At 35.4% G+C, this 21,849-nt stretch overlaps 1 protein-coding gene across 5 annotated transcripts; it reads right to left on the bottom strand.

Moving 5' to 3' along the window:
- Positions 1–232: 232 nt before the first annotated feature.
- LOC110448908 (ubiquitin conjugation factor E4 A-like) lies at positions 233–20,346 on the bottom strand. 5 transcript variants are annotated; one of them, XR_002462796.1, is made up of 19 exons: positions 20,091–20,236; positions 19,697–19,892; positions 19,124–19,233; positions 18,557–18,727; positions 16,714–16,864; positions 16,292–16,500; positions 15,130–15,315; positions 14,432–14,549; positions 13,277–13,489; positions 12,282–12,530; positions 11,888–12,144; positions 10,684–10,847; positions 8,304–8,487; positions 5,402–5,515; positions 4,698–4,949; positions 4,050–4,301; positions 3,368–3,525; positions 2,129–2,963; positions 233–2,082 (listed from the first exon to the last, which is right to left on the bottom strand). XR_002462796.1 is itself a non-coding variant. In XM_021495411.1 (18 exons), exons 2-18 carry the CDS (start codon positions 19,881–19,883, stop codon positions 2,840–2,842), a joined length of 3,099 nt encoding a protein of 1,032 aa, XP_021351086.1. In that variant the 5' UTR covers positions 19,884–19,892; positions 20,322–20,346; the 3' UTR covers positions 233–2,839. The 5 variants fall into 5 exon arrangements, 4 of the variants coding, with proteins under 4 accessions (XP_021351086.1, XP_021351084.1, XP_021351085.1 ...); XM_021495411.1 differs by lacking the exon at positions 20,091–20,236 and adding an exon at positions 20,322–20,346 and having other exon boundaries at positions 233–2,963; XM_021495409.1 differs by lacking the exon at positions 20,091–20,236 and adding an exon at positions 20,252–20,340 and having other exon boundaries at positions 233–2,963.
- Positions 20,347–21,849: the final 1,503 nt, after the last annotated feature.

Here is a 21,849-nt window from a genome sequence, read left to right as displayed (position 1 = left end):
TCATTGTAGCGGATCATAACAGGGATATTCTGCCCTTGAGGAATCCCACTATTGGGGAAATTTCCATTATAAACCAAACATTTTGCAAACTATCGTGAATTTTTTCCCTTTTCCTATGCCCAATTAATTCTAATCCCCTTCCCATCCCATCCCCGCCATTTGTTTCTGGATCTCTGAGCTACTGGTCCAGTATGTACGAGCAGTGCCATTTCACAAAGAAGATGAAATCATTGCACGTCAAGCAGTGTTTTATTCATAAATAAAATGTTGTTTACACATGACACATCATGTAGTAGTGTTGCGACTTTCTTTAGAAAGCAAAATAATGTGTTACATTACACATCGATTGCAATGAGATACAATAACACACGATACTTACAATATATCCAGCTAAATTCGTTTCGTATTTTTTAAGATTGTAAAGGAAATATTCAACCGATATTCAAAAGTCAAACTAATTGTATTAACTCGCTCAATCAACTAGGATTACACAGATGTACAGTGTAATATAAATCACATCGGGGGAAATCCCATGACTTGTGAAAAAACGTTCACGACCTAAGAACAAATAACGTTGCTCACCTGGCCCGAATGACCACATGAGCACATGGGATGGTGCGGCGGCCATTGTCCACCTGTGCGGCATACACTTTCAAACAACTTCTTCTGAATGACCAGTAGAATGCGCGATGTAGGGCTGATCAAGATTGTTCAAATGAATTACCGTGACCAACTGTCAAGGTCACACGAGAATAATTAGTTAAAACGTCAACGACCTTTGAATAACCAAGAGGTATAGGGTGCGATAGTTTTTGTTATAAGTCGTAAATAGAAACCTGTTTTCATATTCAATCTCAAAACTTTCTTGGTTCCCCCTCCCCCCCCCGAAATAATATAGGCTTTTAAAAACCGATTGTATACTTCATTTGCAATAAAAAAAAAAAAAAAAAAAAAAAATATAGCGGGATAGATTTCGAAATTTCTGGGCCTATCAACCTCTGGTAGTGTCCACTGGGATAGCGCCACGTTGTTTAGGGGACAATGTTTGCAAACTTTTATATTTCAATTTTTCTGCAATGAGCGCTACTTGACAATATAATAGTGTAAACTGCCATAAGTTAAGATGTTCTGAGAAAATATTTGAATTGGTGTTAAAAGCAGGATCTGGGATATTCTTCTGATTGTAAAAGTGAAACATGAATGATCGGGAGTAAGCAAATAGGAGTTTGAGTCAAGGTCGATTATTAGGAATAAATGTAGTGGAAGTGGAAAGTTTGATGGATATTTGGGGGGGGGGGGGGGGGGGGGAAATTGTCCCTGAATCGTCACCTCCCAACAGTATACTGTATCAGTACTGAAAACACACAAATATAACACTAAAACATGACATTTGATTGAAAAGACAGGAATGTTTCTTCATCAGTATACTTTTATCCCACAAATGCTTTTAAAATCAGGTTCAATGTCACTAGAATATATGAGGGTATACTGATTGACTCCTACGGGAGGCATCCCTATAAATACTACATCCGATATTAATGACTAACAACTTTAAATGCTTCAACAAAACAAAATATAACAAAACAGGTAAAATATAACACAGCAAAATCAAGTCTTACATACTGACACACATACGCTCTAATGTCTTAATTTGTCAGTATTGTCAACTTCTCTCCGGTTCTGTTGTAGTTACATCTGAAGTCAACATTTGGAAATACTACAAATCATAGAAAATACTTTACCATTATCTTTGCCGGTACTTTACCATTATCTTTGCCGGTACTTTACCATTATCTTTCCCCATACCTAACCATTATCTTTCCCCGTACCTAACCAATATCTTTGCCTGTACTTTACCATTATCTTTCCCGGTACCTTACCATTATCTTTGCCCGTACTTTACCATTATTTTTCCCCATACCTAACCATTATCTTTCCCCGTACCTAACCAATATCTTTGCCCGTACTTTAACATTATCTTTCCCCGTACCTAACCAATATCTTTGCCAGTACTTTACCATTATCTTTCCCCGTACCTAACCAATATCTTTGCCCGTACCTTACCATTATCTTTCCCCGTACCTAACCAATATCTTTGCCCGTAGCTTACCATTATCTTTCCCCATACCTAACCAATATATGCTATTAATATTCTTATGTAAGCAAGGGTTTCCTTAGCTACAACCATGATTTAAATAAGCAATGTGTCACATCACGAATTTATGTTAGATGATGCTAGACCAAATATTTACAATTTTTTCTTGGAAACACACAATGTTTATGAAATGTTATATATTAGTGAATGTTTATTGCTTTTATATTTTCACATTTAAAACCAGAAGTACATATCAGCACGGTGTTGAATTACCAGTATGAAGTTGTAAGATGTATACTAGTGTATAGTGCTACTGACTAGAAATCTTGTTGTCATGTACCTCATCGTGAAAATATCTCTGTATACAGGGGCAGAGACCGTAAATATAAAACCATGTAATGAAATAGGATTGTCTTCCCGATACCATACGCTGTAGATGTTCCACTCCTTCAAACCACGTACGACTAGACTGTATCTATGTAGGAATCCTTTAAATGACAGTAGAATCAAGATGGTGAACCTTGAACTGAGCCAACATGACATACGTCTGAAGTGTTGCATGGTAACAGTACAATGACGTTTGATGAAATGCTTGAGTTTCTGGCATCAGTCATTGATATGTCGTCTGACAAAATAGCACTAACTCCATGTATCGTATTGTTGATACCACATTTGTGTACCAATCTCCTGGTATTTCCTCAGGAAGGATATCACAGCTAGATCTGCTTGTTGACATGACACATGTCACTTATTATTTTGCCCATGTCGTTTCTCAGCCATCCATTGCTGTATCTGATCCTTGAGCTCTGTATCTGGGATGACCATGTCCAGACTGAGAGGGGATCTGTTGAAGGGATCGCTCTGGTCACTGTACAACAGAAATGTACTTTGATAGACATCTACTATAATCATGGTAGACAGCAAAATAGATGATGAACTAATAATTGAGACATTGGCCTTTGACCTTGTGCGCCAACAGGCAATCTCAAGCAATAAATATTGCTTTAAGTCAGCAAACCAAAATTCTATCTTGGTTAATAGTGAACTTAACTATCGACAAAAATTGGCCAGAGGGTTCATCATTATACCTGGTTCTGTTAACATCTGCTAGATCCGCCTGTACCCATTGTATAGAAGATTGTAATTGGTTTATATTTACTAATACATTGTACTTGTAATTTTATGCTAGCTTGTGACAAAGTAAAACGCATAAACTGTGAATTCTGAAAATTATCTCCAGGTAAGGCTCAAAAGGAGGAAACTGTGTCTCACCTGAGTAAGTGTCTGGCTAGGACATTCTTGTCCATGATGTTGTTAGATGAGGGCAGTAGAACAGGCTCTGTCATAAGTGTGCCCATGATAGGGTCGAGGAACTCATCCGGGGCGTCGTCAAATAACTCCTCCTCCTCCTTTTGTTGTTTCCGCATTTTCTGTAGTCACATTGTATCATATTTATTTTTAAAAAAATCATATCAAAGTTAAACATGCAACATTATTCATTAAAATACATTTCACTAAACTGAAACGTGATCTTGTCACATCATTATTCCCAGTCAACCGCATTGGTTGATATATGACTAGCATTACGATTGGTCATCACCTGCAGCTGGGATTGAAAAATTGAAAGAATGTTACTGACTGCATATATTCCTTAATGGGAGGTGTGTAAAGGGATCTTAAGATATATTTCCATTTCAAAAATAAACTACAGATAAGAAATGAAGTTCTTTTACTTTAGAAAGTTTATGAATTATAAAAAGTAAGACACAAAATAGATTTGATAAGGTCACTTGTGCCTGTTAGAATGTGTCCATATTTCATCACAATTTGTTTTGTTGGTAATCTGAACAAACAGGGATAACGTGAACAGGTACATGTATTACTGTTTAAGTAAAATATTTGTAAATTATACATGTAAGAATACCTTAATTATTCATTCTGAAAGTTCACCTACCGTTAATTTGTCTTGAAAGATTTCAAAGTCACTGATGATTGCAGGGGAGGCTGATATACGCTGAAGGACACCGATAGCCTTAGGGAAGAGCTCTGCTGAGTATGAACGCCCATCACCAGACACCGCCAGGCAGAAACAGTCAGCCTCTCCTAGATTCAAGTATATCCTAACAATATCCAGCACTGTCTGATCCGGCTTGAAATCTACCTCATTTTTGTCTTTCACTTTGAAATTTCTCTGCTTGGGACCGACCTGCAGATGACAATTAATGTATCATTGCTTACTATACATAGAAGTACTACATGAGTTTGGAACGGTTCAGGCTTAAAGGATAGACAGAATGTTACAAAAGAATTAAAGGACAGACTGGATGGCACACAGAGATACAATTAGAGAACAAGCTTTGAAGGGCAGATAGAACCATACACATGGATAAATAAAAGGACAGACAGGACGATACACAAGGAGAGATTAAAGGACAGACAGAACTACAAAAATACAGATTAAAGGTCAGACAGGAGGAAATAAGGACAAACTACAGGTCAGATAAATGCTGCAAACATTATGCAGTGCCTTAATTTCGGGAGGTCAAACTTTGTCAATTTCATTTCCTCAAACAAATTATTGGGGGTGACTGAAAATACTTACAAGGTGTTGAAGGAAATAGTTGAGCATGCCAGCGATCCTATTCACGATCGAGGCGTGGCAGAAGATGGATTTGATCTCCTTAGTGATCATCTCTAGAGTATGGATGGTGTGATTCCCCATCTGGTTGTGGTAGCGGGCCATCATCGTGAGCTGGCGCAGTGTGCCCTCCTCCTCCTGGCGACGCTGGGGAGGTAACTCTTGCCATTCTCCCCTCTCCTGCTGCTGCTGCTTCTCTTTGATCTGACTCATGAACTGAATCACAAACAAACAAAGTGTTAAAATCTCACATACAATAAAGCATGTATCCATACCTCCAATACACAAATCAAACATGTATTGGCACCTCACAAACATTCAAATATAGTATGTATTCAAACCTTGCTCACCCAAATATAGCATTATCAAAACCTCATTCACCCAGAAAACCGTAAATATAATAAGATTCTCATTACATGGAGGACAGTTTATTCACAAAATAAATCGATTTCATCACAAGTACAAAAAATATGAATGTAATTCTAAAACTCAGTGAATATTTCCTGTATACTTTTTAGGCTGTGACTATGGAGTCAAATAACCTGTAAAAGCTATTAAGTAATTTCTAAAATCTTGTCCAACACAAGACAGACAACTCCTATTACACTTGTGCTAGTAAGGATTCATCGGTTCTCTCCCTTTGCCCCACTCTCTATTGAAACACTTACAGATAATGCCTCATCTAATAGAAAGATAGCATCGTTGATGAGAAGGTTGATAAATCGTAAGAAGAGTGGCGGATCCGTGGCCTCGATATGTTCTTCAGCGTGCTCTGACATTACCTTTCAAAAAAGCAATGTCTTTATATTAATGAGTTTTACAAATTGCATGTTTGCTAAGCTGCTCACATATATATTTGTAAGCAAGTAATTTAACAAGAGATCCCAGAGGGATCTTGGTGCCCACCATTGTACCATCTTCATTAGTTCTTTGTCAGTGCAGTCTTTTCTCTTCTTTTCACTAATCTGTTTGATGTATGTTTGAGTCATGTTAACAGTAAATTCACCTTGAGGTCACTTTTGATCTAAACTTAATACTGCTGTGTATTCAAATCGGGCATTTTGTTTATCTGATCGGTTTCAAAAGTAAACATGAACAATAAAGGACAGTGGGGAACCTGCACATAAAATTTGAGAAAGAACCCTCCAGTGCTTCCTGGGAAATAGCACTAACAAACCTTAACTGTCAAAATCAAAGATTTGTTTATCAGATCAGTCTCATAAGAGAATTTGCACAACTACATACCAAGGGGAATCTACATGTCAAATTTGAGAAAGATCTCTCCAGTCCTTATTGAGAAAAAGCTATTACAAACCTTCACTGTCAAAATCTAAGATTGCTGCCTGTCAGCCATTTTGTTATCTGATCAGTCTCAAAAGTAAACATGCACAACCAGGAACATAGGGGAACCTACATATAAAATTTGAGAAAGATCCCTCCAGTGCTTCCTAAGAAATAGCGATAACAAACTTTCACTGTAAAAATCTAAGATAGCTGCATGTCGGCCATTTTGTTTATATGGTCATTCTCAAAATTCAACACGCACAACTACAGACCAAGGGGAACCTACATGTTAAATTTGAGAAAGATCTCTCCAGTACTTATTGAGAAATAGCGATAAAAAACATTCATTGTCAAATCCAAGATTGCTGCCTGTCCACCATTTTGTTTATCTGATCAGTCTCAAAAGCAAACCTGCACAACCAGGGACCAAGGGGAACCTGCATATTAAACTTGAGAAAGATCCCTCATCCAGTACTTCCTCAGAAATATTGATAACAAACCTTCACTGTAAAAATCCAAGATGGCTGCCTGTCGGCCATTTTGTTTATCTAATCATTCTCAAAATTGAACATGCAGAACTGCAGATCAAGGGGAGCCTTCATAACAAAGTTGGGAAAGATCCCTTAAGTACTTCATGAGAAATAGCGATAACAAACCTTTAATATCACAATCCAAGATGGCTGCCTGTCGGCCATTTTTTTTATCCGATCAGTCTCAAAAAGTAAATATGCACAACTAGGGACCAAGGGGAACCTACATATAAAATTTGAGAAAGATCTCTCTGGTACTTCCTCATAAATATTGATAACAAGAATTGTTTAAGAACGAATGACGGATGACAGACGGACCACGGACCACAGACGCAGGGCGATTTGAATAGCCCACCATCTGTGGTGGGCTAAAAATTAAATTTGAAATAACTAAAATTTACCTTAAAATGACACAATGTTTGTCTGGTAAACAAACTGTATGTACAGGAGAATGTTTCACCAAGTCATTACACAGTAATCTTACAGTCTTTTAGGCAATTAAAGAGCAAAATCAAAGCCATTCTTTTTCAAATTACTACTACATGTATAACATTTCATACTATTGAAAATGAAAACTTGATATAAACAAGAGGCCCATGGGCCTAAACGGTCACCTGAGTTAACAGTATTTATTTTTGTTGTTGAAATATGTACCAATTTGTGTAAAAATAGTATAATGTTAACTTAACTTTGTCAGGACCATGAGCTGATCATTCCTAGACCAATTTTAAGTGAGATCGGCCTATTAGAACTTAGTAGCAAAATAGTGGCCATGGTAGCCAAATTGTATTTCTGATTGACCCGAAAAATAACAACACTTTGTCAGGACCATGATTCGATCATTCCTACAAACTTTAAGTTCAATTGGGCCAGCAGAACTTGACTTTAAGTTTGAAATAGGTTTTCAAAATGGCGGCCGTGGCGGCCATATTTGATTTCTGATTGACCTGAAAAATAACAACACTTTGTCAGGACCATGATTCGATCATTCCTACAAACTTTAAGTTCAATTGGTCCAGCAGAACTTGACTTTAAGTTTGAAGTAGGTTTTCAAAATGGCGGCCGTGGCGGCCATATTTGATTTCTGATTGACCTGAAAAATAACAACACTTTGTCAGGACCATGAGTTGATCATTCCTACAAACTTTAAGTTCAATTGGGCCAGCAGAACTTGACTTTAAGTTTGAAATAGGTTTTCAAAATGGCGGCCGTGGCGGCCATATTGTATTTCTGATTGACCTGAAAAATAACAACACTTTGTCAGGACCATGAGCTGATCATTCCTAGACCAATTTTAAGTGAGATCGGCCTATTAGAACTTAGTAGCAAAATAGTGGCCATGGCAGCCAAATTGTATTTCTGATTGACCCGAAAAATAACAACACTTTGTCAGGACCATGAGCTGATCATTCCTACCAACTTTCAGTTCAATTGGCCCAGCAGAACTTGACTTTAAGTTTGAAATAGGTTTTCAAAATGGCGGCCGTGGCGGCCCTATTGGATTTCTGATTGACCTGAAAAATAACAACACTTTGTCAGGACTAAAGCTCAGGTGACCTAAAAAGAACATAAAATGAAATTTGCATTGATTTGTTTGATGTAATAATAAACATCAAATCCTCAGATGACAATTATGCTAATAAAGCTGTAAAGTGTTTCAAGCTGGAATCTTGCATAAATTTATAACCAAATATAAACAGAAATGTAAACAGACTATTCCAAGTTGACCTTGTTTATCCAGGTAAACACTTCATACCTTGATGGCGTCCATGTGCGTTTTTATCTCCCAGATGTGCTCCAGGGTAGCATACATAGGCCGGCGGTAGTTAAACTTTTGCTCAAACTCCACACTCTGTCCTGTCATCTCTATACTCACAAACACATGCAGAAGTTTCTCAGCAACGTGTTTCACATGGGGGTGGTAATAAAACAAACGGTGTCTGCAACAGATGTATCATACACATACACAGCTATTGTTACAGTAAACACTGTTTACACATACACAGATATTGTTACAGTAAACACTTTATACACATACATAGATATTGTTACAGTAAACACTGTATACACATATTGTTACAGTAAACACTTTATACACATACATAGATATTGTTACAGTAAACACTGTATACACATATTGTTACAGTAAACACTTTATACACATACAAAGATATTGTTACAGTAAACACTTTATACACATACATAGATATTGTTACAGTAAACACTGTATACACATATTGTTACAGTAAACACTTTATACACATACAAAGATATTGTTACAGTAAACACTTTATACACATAGACAGATATTGTTACAGTAAACACTTTATACACATAGACAGATATTGTTACAGTAAACACTTTATACACATACACATATATTGTTACAGTAAACACTATATACACATACACAGACATTGTTACAGTAAACACTTTATACACATACACATATATTGTTACAGTAAACACTATATACACATACACAGATATTGTTACAGTAAACAGTATATACACATACACAGATATTGTTACAGTAAACTCTTTATACACATACACAGATATTGTTACAGTAAGCATTTTATACTCATACACAGATATTGTTACAGTAAACACTTTATCCACATACACAGATATTGTTACAGTAAACACTTTATCCACATACACAGATATTGTTACAGTAAACACTTTATACACATCCACAGATATTGTTACAGTAAACACTTTATACACATCCACAGATATTGTTACAGTAAACACTTTATACACATCCACAGATATTGTTACAGTAAACACTTTATACACATAGACAGATATTGTTACAGTAAACACTTTATACACATAGACAGATATTGTTACAGTAAACACTTTATACACATCCACAGATATTGTTACAGTAAACACTTTATACACATAGACAGATATTGTTACAGTAAACACTTTATACACATACAAAGATATTGTTACAGTAAACACTTTATACACATACACGGATATTGTTACAGTAAGCACTTTATACACATACACAGATATTGTTACAGTAAGCACTGTATACACATACACAGATATTGTTACAGTAGACACTTTATACACATACACAGATATTGTTACAGTAAACACTATATACACATACACAGATATTGTTACAGTAAACTCTTTATACACATACACAGATATTGTTACAGTAAGCACTTTATACACATACACAGATATTGTTACAGTAAATACTTTATACACATACACAGATATTGTTACAGTAGACACTTTATACACATACACAGATATTGTTACAGTAGACACTTTATACACATACACAGATATTGTTACAGTAGACACTTTATACACATACACAGATATTGTTACAGTAAGCATTTTATACTCATACACAGATATTGTTACAGTAAACACTTTATTCACATACACAGATATTGTTACAGTAAACACTTTGTTCACATACACAGATATTGTTACAGTAAACACTTTATTCACATACACAGATATTGTTACAGTAAACACTTTGTTCACATACACAGATATTGTTACAGTAAACACTTTATTCACATACACAGATATTGTTACAGTAAACACTTTATACACATACACAGATATTGTTACAGTAAACACTGTATACACATACATAGATATTGTTACAGTAAACACTTTATACACATACACAGATATTGTTACAGTAAACACTTTATACACATACACAGATATTGTTACAGTAAACACTTTATACACATACACAGATATTGTTACAGTAAACACTTTATACACATACACAGATATTGTTACAGTAAACACTTTATACACATACACAGATATTGTTACAGTAAACACTTTATACACACACACAGATATTGTTACAGTAAACACTGTATACACATACATAGAATCACACATGGAATGTTTTACAATTAAACTTCATACAATTCTGACACATATCCTACCCATTTCGCCATTGAATTGTAGGGTCTCTTTGCTGTGTCTTTGAGTTTGAATTAAAAACAACACAAAAGCACATCCTCTCACTTGATGATTTATCTAAAGTTGGAAATGTAATGAGTACAACAATAGAATGACATCTCAGATGGTGTGACGTCACAAAATGTGACACACATTCATGGGAGTTCACTCACCTGATGAAGTCATACTGCCCAGAATTGCTATCCATCTTTGGGGGTATGAGGGCTGACAAGGTTTCAGCAAGTTCAGCTCTTAAATGTGGGTTCTTCATTCGCTCAGGGCTGCCCATGTAGACCAGGATCAGGGTCATGAAGTGGTCTAGTTTTTCCTTAGCGACCTACGTCAAACAGGTTAAATTCACAGTCTTAGTATTTGGTACATGTTTCATAATACCCTATAATAAAACAAGAGTACAGCGGGGCGGAACAATATACGCCCGTCGAATGCCATATAGTGTTATATACTTTCTTACATTGAAATAAGTTCTGCATCATTCTAAGAGTGGTTAGCTAACATGCTATAAAAAATTGAAGAAGAAAATCTCCGGACAAAAAATCAAATACTGAAATGAACAAAGAAAAATAACTTGTGCAAAAATCGTTGAATCAAAATTCTTTTAAGGGAAACACAACTTCATATCATGATTATAATGTATACCAAGTATCAAAGAGATCCGTTGAAAAATGTAGGAGATTGCCGGACAAAAATCAAATACTGAAATAAACAAAGGGCAATAACTTTTGCAAAAATTGTTGAATCAAAATTCTTTTCAAGGAAACACTACAACATATCATGATTATAATGTATACCAAGTTTCAAAGAGATTGGTCGAAAAATGTAGGAGGAGATTGCCGGACAAACAAAAGTTTATGCCGGACAGACGGACGGACGGACAACCCCATACCAAAATACTTCCGTCATATGACGGGCGTATAAAAACTGAAGCAAAACTGTAATTTTTGTGATTTATTTCTTTTTTGAGATTGCAGATATCAGTATTTTGGCATAAAATTTTGAGGAGTCAATTGTGATTTCAATTCCCTGAGTAATTTGAAAATAGGAATGTTTTCATTTCATATCTGACAATGTAAATGAGTGGTTTGAAACAAAATTAAAACAATATGCACTGATAAAGTGATTTATTTGAGTGTGATGTTATGGCATTTTCAGCTACATGTACAGTTGTGTATATCAATACCTCAAAATGATAGAGTCACAAGGCCAGTAATATCCACACACAACTGATGGATACTTCCCACTCCAGATCACAAGTAAAGGAGCCAGGATTTACAACCGTGTCAGTAAATCGTCAGTTCTGCAGTGACTGATTACCGGTATATATAATTACACGTAATGTTTCGAAAGGGATAAACTTACCAGGAATAGGTTGTCCTTGAACCTGTGCATGAACATGGTGAAGTCGGTAACATTACCCATCACAAACTCGGGAATGTGAGGTATGGCAAGAGGGACCTCCGCTGGCAGAGGAAATGCTATTTCTTTGACGGTCTTGACATCATCTGATATTGTGATCTTGGATAGCCAGATAGAGGTTGCCAGATGAAAGTCGAGTGCTTTCTCCAGCATATGTGGCTCACACAGGGCAGCCTTTATACATAAGTATATAGACATGGCTGAAACATATAATTTTGCTTTTACTTTACATACTTATCCATCTCTGAACTCTGACCTTTCTTTATCCATCTCTTAATACTGACCAACATTTAACCCTCTCTGAACTCTGACCTGTCTTTAACCTTTTCTGACTTACCTTTATCCATCTCGCTTTTGACTTCCCTGACGGCACTATCTCCCTGATCCCTCACTTCCTGGTAGAGTCGCTGTATTCTGTGTAAACTCTGATTTAATTTGAGGAAGCGTCCGTGTACTGTACGGAATCCTACATTGAGACACTGGTGTGTAAGGAAGAAACACTCTGTGACAAAGTTGTACTGGTCTTCCAGCTGAAGTTTGGGCTTGTTCTCGTCCAGAGGAATAAGACAGGTCTCTTTGTTTAAACCTGCATGACAACAACACACCCTATATGCTGACATGTTTTTTTTAAGTATTTCCTTTCTATATAATACCTGTGATATACTTCTGCTTTTTTTATATTGCTCATGAACCAATTTCTTTTTGCATCAGGTAATCATTCTTATTGAAGTCTTAAGCACCTATCAACACAGTAAGATCATACACAGTAACACAGTCAGTAGAGAGTTGGTAATGGTAGATGACCAAGACATGGAAGTAACATTTTATAGAAAACAAAAACACATAGAAACTTAAAAGAATTATAGTAAAGTGTAACACAAAAGAGAAAGGAGACAGGTGTTGTCAAAAGTAAGTTTTACAGAAGTAAAAGATGAAAAACAAAAGATCAGGAAATTTAGCCATTTAAACAAGTAACCTGTAGTTTGAGAATACTGTGTGATATTGTGGTTCCTTTTGATAGTACATAGAAAGAGTTTAGTACTAGGAAAGAAATTTCAGAACTGGCTGGCCACATTTTATTTTTTATAATTTTACAGAAGATCCTGGTTATCTAAAACTCTAGTTAGTAAAATATTCCTCCTAGCTCAAACAGATAGCTCAACTAAACTCACAAAACCCTCCAAGCTGAAACATATCCTTTGGCCCAAACACACCTTATCCAGGTCAAACTGAATTTGAATATAACAGGGTTTACTATATTCTAACATAATGCTCATTATTATGTGTTGTTTTATTCTACATTGTATTACCAATAACAAATTAAACCGCTACCTTTGGAGTGAACGCCTACTTGTTGAGCATGCTGGTCGTCAGCGGTGACGACGGTGGTGTAACTGGGTTGGATCATCACTAGCTTTGCCTCCTTGGTTGTGATGGGGAAACAGAACTGTAGCATGACAAAACACAGGTTTAAGCAGAATCCATCAGACGCGAACATCTGATTAAACAGCTGGGGCATCTGTGATGACCAAATTTTGGACCTCCCTGAAACAGACAGCAATGTTGAGTTACAGTGTATTAACATTTTATAAAATAATGTAAAAATCAAGGATATTAATCAATTAAGTTTGTTAATCTGTTGGTTCACTTAAACATCAACTAATATGATGTGAGCGTAACTATAACATAAACATGTATTACAAACAGACTTCACTTGGACACATTTCTCTATCCAGGTTATTACCTAGATTGACTTGTGTAGATTTCTCTATCCAGGTAAGATAAATATTATCTAGATTAATTTATGTAGATTTCTCTATCCAGGTAAGATAAATATTATCTAGATTAATTTATGTAGGTTTCTCTATCCAGGTTAGATGAGTATTTCCATGCATACTAGATTGAGATATCCGCATTTCCGGATTCCAACCCTAGGGTCTGGATCGCTTACACGCACAAACTGGCAGGGGAATTGTAGCGACCTTTCGGGGTCACGCTATTGTTCATAACGTCATTTTATGATGTTTTGGGGTCAGTCAGGGTCATTGACGTCATTAGCAATCGCCATTCGGTTTTCATATGCAAATGAGAAATGTGCAGACAGTTTACAACTTAACTAAAAGCAGCTGTTTTTACGGATTTTAGATAATAAGCATGAAATAGAATCTATCCCTGATGAGAGGTATGTATAAGGTCATTCAAGCCCTCGGGATAAAATATTGAGCAAAAGACCCTCGGCAAAGCAGAAACTGTGATGCCTTTTTGTGGTTTCTGAGTGAATTTTGGTGATTGGAATTAGAGAAAATTGCTCTTATATGTCCAGATAAATAGGATAGGGAATTTTCACCTTCAGGATTTACAAAAAGTGCAAAACGCTCGGCAAGCCTTGGGTTTCACACAATTTTGAAACCCCTATTGAAGTTCTCCCTATCCTACACCCCTGGTCATGTGAGAGTCTTATACTCTATCCAGGTGAGACAATTTTACCTAGATTGGCATGGATACATTTCCCTATCCAGGAGAGAACCAGGTGCCGGAGATGTGGCGAGATCCTGATCAGGGTGTCCATAAATTTGTGTATTTTTGTTCCCAAGTTCTCCAACAGCTTTCAACAATGAACAAAAACATCACCATTAGAAATGAAAATTAACTTCACCATTAAAAAGTATAAAGATAAATTAACAATTAGAAAAGACAGAACTTTATATTAGAAATGAAATCTTTAATTATTAGAATGAAAGCATAACATGATCATTAGAAATAGAACGCAACATTTTCATTAGAAATTAAAATATGAATTTTACTTTTAGAAATGCAACAAATGTTTATCTTTAGAAATGAATACATGTTTTTTTCAATTAGAAAAAATAAAAGACCTTTACAATAAGAAACGATATACAACTTTACCATGAAAACATATATTCATCATTAGAATTAAAAACATGATGTAACCATTAGATGAAACAAATCTTGACATGAAGACATAACTTTACCAACTGAAAAATAATGGTTTCAATATAATGAAACCTAGGTTTAACATTAGAAATGAATACACATTTTTACCATTATCAGAAATGAAAACTTGCCTTCGTATCATGGGACACAAATTCATCATCAACAAACACAAACATAAAATCAATTGTGGTCGGATTTCAATTTGAAAATGGGCTTGTTGTTTGTCTTACCTGATGGATGTTACTCTCCATTATATCTAGTTCTCTCTTCTGTTTGGAGGATGGCTGGTCAAACCAGGGATTGGCTCCCGACTCTGTCAGCGGTATACAGTTCAGGGATAACATAGAACCTAGAAGGGTCCTCTCATACGCTTTACCACTGTTCCAGTCTTTTGGCTGAATGTACTTCATAAATATCTAAAAATAAAATTTCTCTTTGTCAATACTATTTTCTGGAACATTTATATAAACAGCATCTGATCCAATTGTAAATAGATGGCATTTTGTGATACATTTATACAAAAATATAAGGACTCCTTTTAATTCGCCGACAACAGATTTACATCTTAAAAACTTCAAAACTTAAATTAGATGAACACATTTTTTGTTGCTACTGAACACAAAGAACAGAATTATGTATTGTAAGGTTTTTCATATTCTCTAACCTCTACATACACGTAAAATACATGTCTCCCATAGAAACATTCATGTAGGACGTCAGATACATGTCTCCCATAGAAACATTCATGTAGGATAAGAGTATTCCATATAGGTGCACTCAATGACCTTTAGTATTATGACATCACAACAGATGACTGACTATCTTGCCGTAGGTAAATGAATCTGCCCCATTAACGTAAGAATTGTTATGCTATTCTTAACCTGAAGGTCTTGTGTGATTATTTAAATTTTGAAGTACACTTGTATAACTATGGTATAAAGTACTTTTTCCGCTCTTTTCAAATATGGCCTTAGTTTGTGTATATGTGATCTAGTACCTGTGCTATGTTTAGTGTTCCATTTGCATTATTTATATTGTGGTTTACCAAAATTTTGGGCAAAAGTTGGAAGAAAAAGTCAATCATTATGTATGAAGGATATGGAACTTCTACACCAGGTCTACAATTAGTGTTAGATCCTTTACAAAGACAAATTCTACATCATCTGGTAGAATATCCATATCCCACATACCTATATAAATATAATTATGACAGGCTTTATGCATATTAGACTTCAAAAGAATTTTGAAAGTCTATCTTGATGAATGCAGTTATGATTTCTATTGAATGCAAAGAATACAATAATGAAGTGTAGTATAAGGTTTTATTCAAACTTCAAATAGACCCAGACCAGTAAGCCAACAACATTACCTTGTTGGTCAATCACAATCTACCTTGGCAAGAGCCTCATGTCGAGTGAAGAATCCTAGCAGATCTATACAGCGAGTGATGCCCCCACTTGACAGTGTGAAGTCCTCAGAAAACTTTTTGTAGACATAGTCTAAAACAGGCCGAAAAACAGCCTCTAAAACATCCTCATCCTCGTTGGCCACAATCTCTCTGACAATCAAATCGAAGAGTTCAATATTGCCACTTTCATCCTCTATGAAAAAAAAGAAAAAAGTCAGAATTATATAAAGCAAACTTCTTAGGCACAGAAATAGTCTTTTTCATCCCCTTTATGTAAAATACTGGTAATACCAAGTTGACATCCCTGTTCCTAATTTTCTGATATCTGCATTTTTTCTATGTTATTTTCCATGAGATACTTAACAAAAGCAGGCCCCTCTTCTCGTTCTTGTGAGAAGATACCTACCCAGAGCACCCCCCATCTCCTCTTGGTACAACTGTATGAACTGTGTCCTTGGATCTTGTCCCTGGTAAAGGTCCGGCTGCTGAAGACTTGTCCTGGCATTCAGCACCATGACCTCTTGGCATGTAGCCAACTCAGAGGCGAACTCGTCGTTCTGTTGTAACAACTGATATTTTAGTCATCACCGACACAAAATCAGAGTTCAATCATAATAACAACTGTTTACTAAACCAATACAAATATTCTCATGATTGTGAGACTTTTGCCTATGGGTGATGTTCATTTACTTCTGCTGTAATAGTGTAACTAACTAAAGGGTTCAGTTATGTCTCCACAGTGCGACTGATGTCCAGTCCTCTGACTCAACAGCCTGATGAAGGGAACAATTATCTGCGTCAACAGTGACTAAAGGAACTACAAGCACTATTCATAATGTTATATTTTTACTCTCGGTATGCCAAGTACATAATACATTGCTTTATAACCATAAAAAAAATCTTTTTCTTTTACTTAGATTGCTTATGTTACCATTCTGTTAGTTAGAATGGATATTACTAGTGTTACCATTCTGTTACTACATAGGATATTACTAGTGCTACCATTCTGTTAGTTAGATTGGATATTACTAGTGTTACCATTCTGTTACTACATCAGATATTACTAGTGTTACCATTCTGTTACTACATCAGATATTACTAGTGTTACCATTCTGTTACTACATCAGATATTACTAGTGTTACCATTCTGTTACTACATCAGATATTACTAGTGTTACCATTCTGTTACTACATCAGATATTACTAGTGTTACCATTCTGTTACTACATCAGATATTACTAGTGTTACCATTCTGTTACTACATCAGATATTACTAGTGTTACCATTCTGTTACTACATCAGATATTACTAGTGTTACCATTCTGTTACTACATCAGATATTACTAGTGTTACCATTCTGTTACTACATCAGATATTACTAGTGTTACCATTCTGTTACTACATCAGATATTACTAGTGTTACCATTCTGTTACTACATCAGATATTACTAGTGTTACCATTCTGTTACTACATCAGATATTACTAGTGTTACCATTCTGTTACTACATCAGATATTACTAGTGTTACCATTCTGTTACTACATCAGATATTACTAGTGTTACCATTCTGTTACTACATCAGATATTACTAGTGTTACCATTCTGTTACTACATCAGATATTACTAGTGTTACCATTCTGTTACTACATCAGATATTACTAGTGTTACCATTCTGTTACTACATCAGATATTACTAGTGTTACCATTCTGTTACTACATCAGATATTACTAGTGTTACCATTCTGTTAGTTAGATTGGATATTACTAGTGTTACCATTATGTTACTTAGATTGGATATTACTAGTGTTACCATTCTGTTACTACATCAGATATTACTAGTGTTACCATTCTGTTACTACATCAGATATTACTAGTGTTACCATTCTGTTACTACATCAGATATTACTAGAGTTACCATTCTGTTACTACATCAGATATTACTAGTGTTACCATTATGTTACTTAGATTGGATATTACTAGTGTTACCATTCTGTTACTACATCAGATATTACTAGAGTTACCATTCTGTTACTACATCAGATATTACTAGTGTTACCATTATGTTACTTAGATTGGATATTACTAGTGTTACCATTCTGTTACTACATCAGATATTACTAGAGTTACCATTCTGTTACTACATCATTCTAATGTAAGATTCTGTATTGTCATACTTGCCACAAAAAAATGTAAAATAATTGAATATTTAACATGTAGTTTAGCATTGATTACAATTCTATTTTCAGTACCTGTTTGTCCTTTTTTGCAATGAGAGACCGTTCAAAGCACTGCATGAGGTACCGGAGAACCTCCCCCTCTCCTGCAAGTCGCCTGGCCTTTGCATCATCTGAGGAACTCTTATGTTTTGTAGATATTACATCATCCAAAGGGTTAGTCAGCAGGAGACGCTCAAACACAGCCTGTGTATATAATAGGAAATACAAAAGACCATGATTTAGAAATAATATATGTTCTTTGTGCTTTTTTTCATATGGTTCTAATTTTCACTACTTTTGTACTTGATTCAATTCTGTAAAACAAAATAAATTGAGGAATGCTTTGTAACTTCTGGGAATATTTCAGAGCTCTTATTTGAATGTCCTCTCCATCCCTACTTAAAAGGAACTCTTCATATAAGAAACATAAAACCGTGAAAAGTTAGCATCTGTGAATTAAGATTTTCAGGCAAATCCAAAATACATTGAACAATGAAAATATATCTTAACAGTCTGACTGCCTGTTCTTTGAACCAAAGTTAATGATTTAGAGTGTAAGATAGGTTATCTACTTGTTCTTTTGACAAAGCTTCTACCTACCTGTTCAATGTACTTCATATCCAGCCATGTCTGGTTTCCCTTTTGAAGTGATTGACCCAACTCTCTGATAATTACCAACTTTGTTGGTCTGTCACTATCGTCAGTAATTTCTGGTAAAGATAGTAAAATGATATAGCTAGGAATCAATCATTCATGTACTGATCATGATCGGTTCAGGTAAAAGAGCTGAACACGTAAATCATTGTTATCTTGTAACAATCCCATGCCTGGTAACATGCCCACCAATATCTATTGTGGTTCTGTGAAAACATAACAACAGCTATTTTATTGCCCTTTAATAAATACCAAACAAATATTAGTTTAAAAAAAATAGAAACTTGTACAATACATTGTGATATTTTATTTTGTTTATGTGATCAAAACTTTTGCAATGCATAACAACACATTACTTTATTACAACAAATTCAATTAATGCATTTTTTTTTAATTTCAGACACTCAAACTTGTTCTTAGTTTGGCATTGTAAAGTTGATTGAAATGAATAAAATGCAGCAAATGATGTTGCAAAGTCTAACTCTACATATATACTAACTTCATATTTGTTGGACCAACCTTGATCAAGTGTGAATAGAAACACTTTCTCCAGAAGACTGCTGAGTTGTATACATTTGCGAACTTTCTCTGCTTCCACCCTCTCCAAAGCTTCCTGTTTCTGTGAGGCAGAGATCATCATGAACTGTCTTGCCTCATTCATGTCAGGGAAAAGCTGTGTGAAAGGGTTAGCTGCCAAGTCATCCATGCTGATGTTCTGAAATTATATTTTTATATTTTTATAAAATAATTACATTATTCCACTTCCTGCTCTTATCATATCTGGTCAGATTACTTAATAGTACATGTATCCGAGACGTTGAACATTACAACACCATTTCATTAAGTGATTTAAGGACCAGCATTACAATAAATGGCATGAGAAACTTTCCTATTTTGTACAAACAAGATTTACATCATGTGACAATGCCTCAGAGATGCTCCAAACCCGAGTAATGTCATCAGGTGTTTTGTAAAATACCTCCATTGAAAATATTCGGAACAACTTCTAAATTTCGCAAAGGACGAAGGACAATTTACTAGTATGGCCAAATAAAACGAAAATGCCAAACTTACAGAGGGCTCTATTTTTAACCTGGGGTTTTTATACATTAAATCCAAACACCATAATCCACGTCAGTTTTACCTCACCGAAGAACGTCTGAGCCGGAAGTACAGACTATTAAAAATATAGTCCATTAAATTTGTTTGCTTTTATTTATATCTACTAGATCAAAATATTCAGTTCATTCCTATGGGATATACATTCTTTTTAAAGTCGGTGCATTATATAATAATAATGTGTCATTGCTTAAAATATATAATTACGATCTAGTGTACAGTAAAATTAAAGTTAAGTTGTTAACCGGTATATTAATTCCGGAAAATCATGCGCCATAAATCCTAACGCCGTTTTAAAAGCCAGACGCAGATTCAGAAAAAGCTGATATCACATTTATGAATACTTGCCTACGGAAACACGTACCAGTTTGATTATCGAGTTATATTAAGTATACATATTATGTGTCTGTCATGGTCGACTTTGCTTATTTCATGCCATTATGTGAAAATTGCAGTGAATTATACCACGGACTTAGATATATAATTCCGTGATTATATACATACATACGTCTCTGATAATATCCAGAGGGGAAACGGGTTGTTTCGCCTTAATATATATATTTTTAATCTATACGCTAATAATATAATTGACATTTAAATATATCAACTAAACTTATGGATAACTTTCAATATTGTTGTTAGATATATTTCATGTAGAAAAATACGCAACTGTGTGAGTGCGGAGTCAGCTTTTCACAGCTGCCGTTTGTCACATTTGCTTAAAAAACAACACAAACACATTTCTTTTTATAAAATTTATTCTAATTTATTGGAAGACTAAGAAGACTTTATTTGTGACTTAAAACTACTAAAATTAAAAGAAAATATCAAACAATGTTTCGCCCTAAAAATATGTTTTAGGGCGAAACAACCTAAGGTGAACGGGATTTCGGGCGAAACAACCCGGAACCGCAAGAGGCTACGCTATCTACACCCCTGGAATATATCATACAAAATTGAATGCGCAAATATAGGTATTTCATTGATCTCAGGGGAAAAAACCTGACAAATAGCCAGGCTTTTACATGTCCTTTAAAGATTACAGAGGGGCGACAACCGACTTGAAAGCCATGCATTTTTTTTACCGTTACGCGACCGCAAGATTCTTTTGATGTACATCAAAGGATTGAAATAGTCTTCTTGTCTCACCAACAAGGTGGCGCACAATTAGCCTTCAATTTTGCAATGACATATGTCAGGGGTGCAGAGAGTGTACGTGAGTGTAACCCCTGCTCATCGAGGATGATTATTGCACTGCATAGATCTCCAATACTGTGAAAAAAGACCCAAGATATCAGGTATGGCTGGACATACCTCTAGGATAAACAATGTTTAAAAATGCATTTGTATTGGTATGTAACACTCGTGTGCCACCAAAGACGCGTATCGTCCTTAATCATCGGTGTGACACCAGAAACGTGTATCGTCTTGCATCATTGATAAAACACTGGAACCGTGTGTCACTCTGCATCGTGATGGCCACTTGAAAGGTGTGTCGTCCTGATTCATTGGTGTAACACCGTAAACGTGTATCGAGTCATGCAACATTGATG

This window comes from Mizuhopecten yessoensis, unplaced genomic scaffold, assembly GCF_002113885.1.
Source record: "Mizuhopecten yessoensis strain PY_sf001 unplaced genomic scaffold, ASM211388v2 scaffold4373_2, whole genome shotgun sequence".
Lineage (NCBI taxonomy): Eukaryota > Metazoa > Mollusca > Bivalvia > Pectinida > Pectinidae > Mizuhopecten > Mizuhopecten yessoensis.
This window is presented reverse-complemented; position numbering and strand designations above follow the sequence as displayed.

Coding starts and splice junctions, on each gene's coding strand:
- LOC110448908 (XM_021495408.1), bottom strand. CDS start 20,162: ATGGAGGTATTTTACAAAACACCTGATGACATTACTCGGGTTTGGAGC. Junction 19,234..19,696: donor TCTATTCACACTTGATCAAG/GTTGGTCCAACA, acceptor TATCTTTACCAG/AAATTACTGACGATAGTGAC. Junction 4,950..5,401: donor TATTAGATGAGGCATTATCT/GTAAGTGTTTCA, acceptor TTTGTGATTCAG/TTCATGAGTCAGATCAAAGA.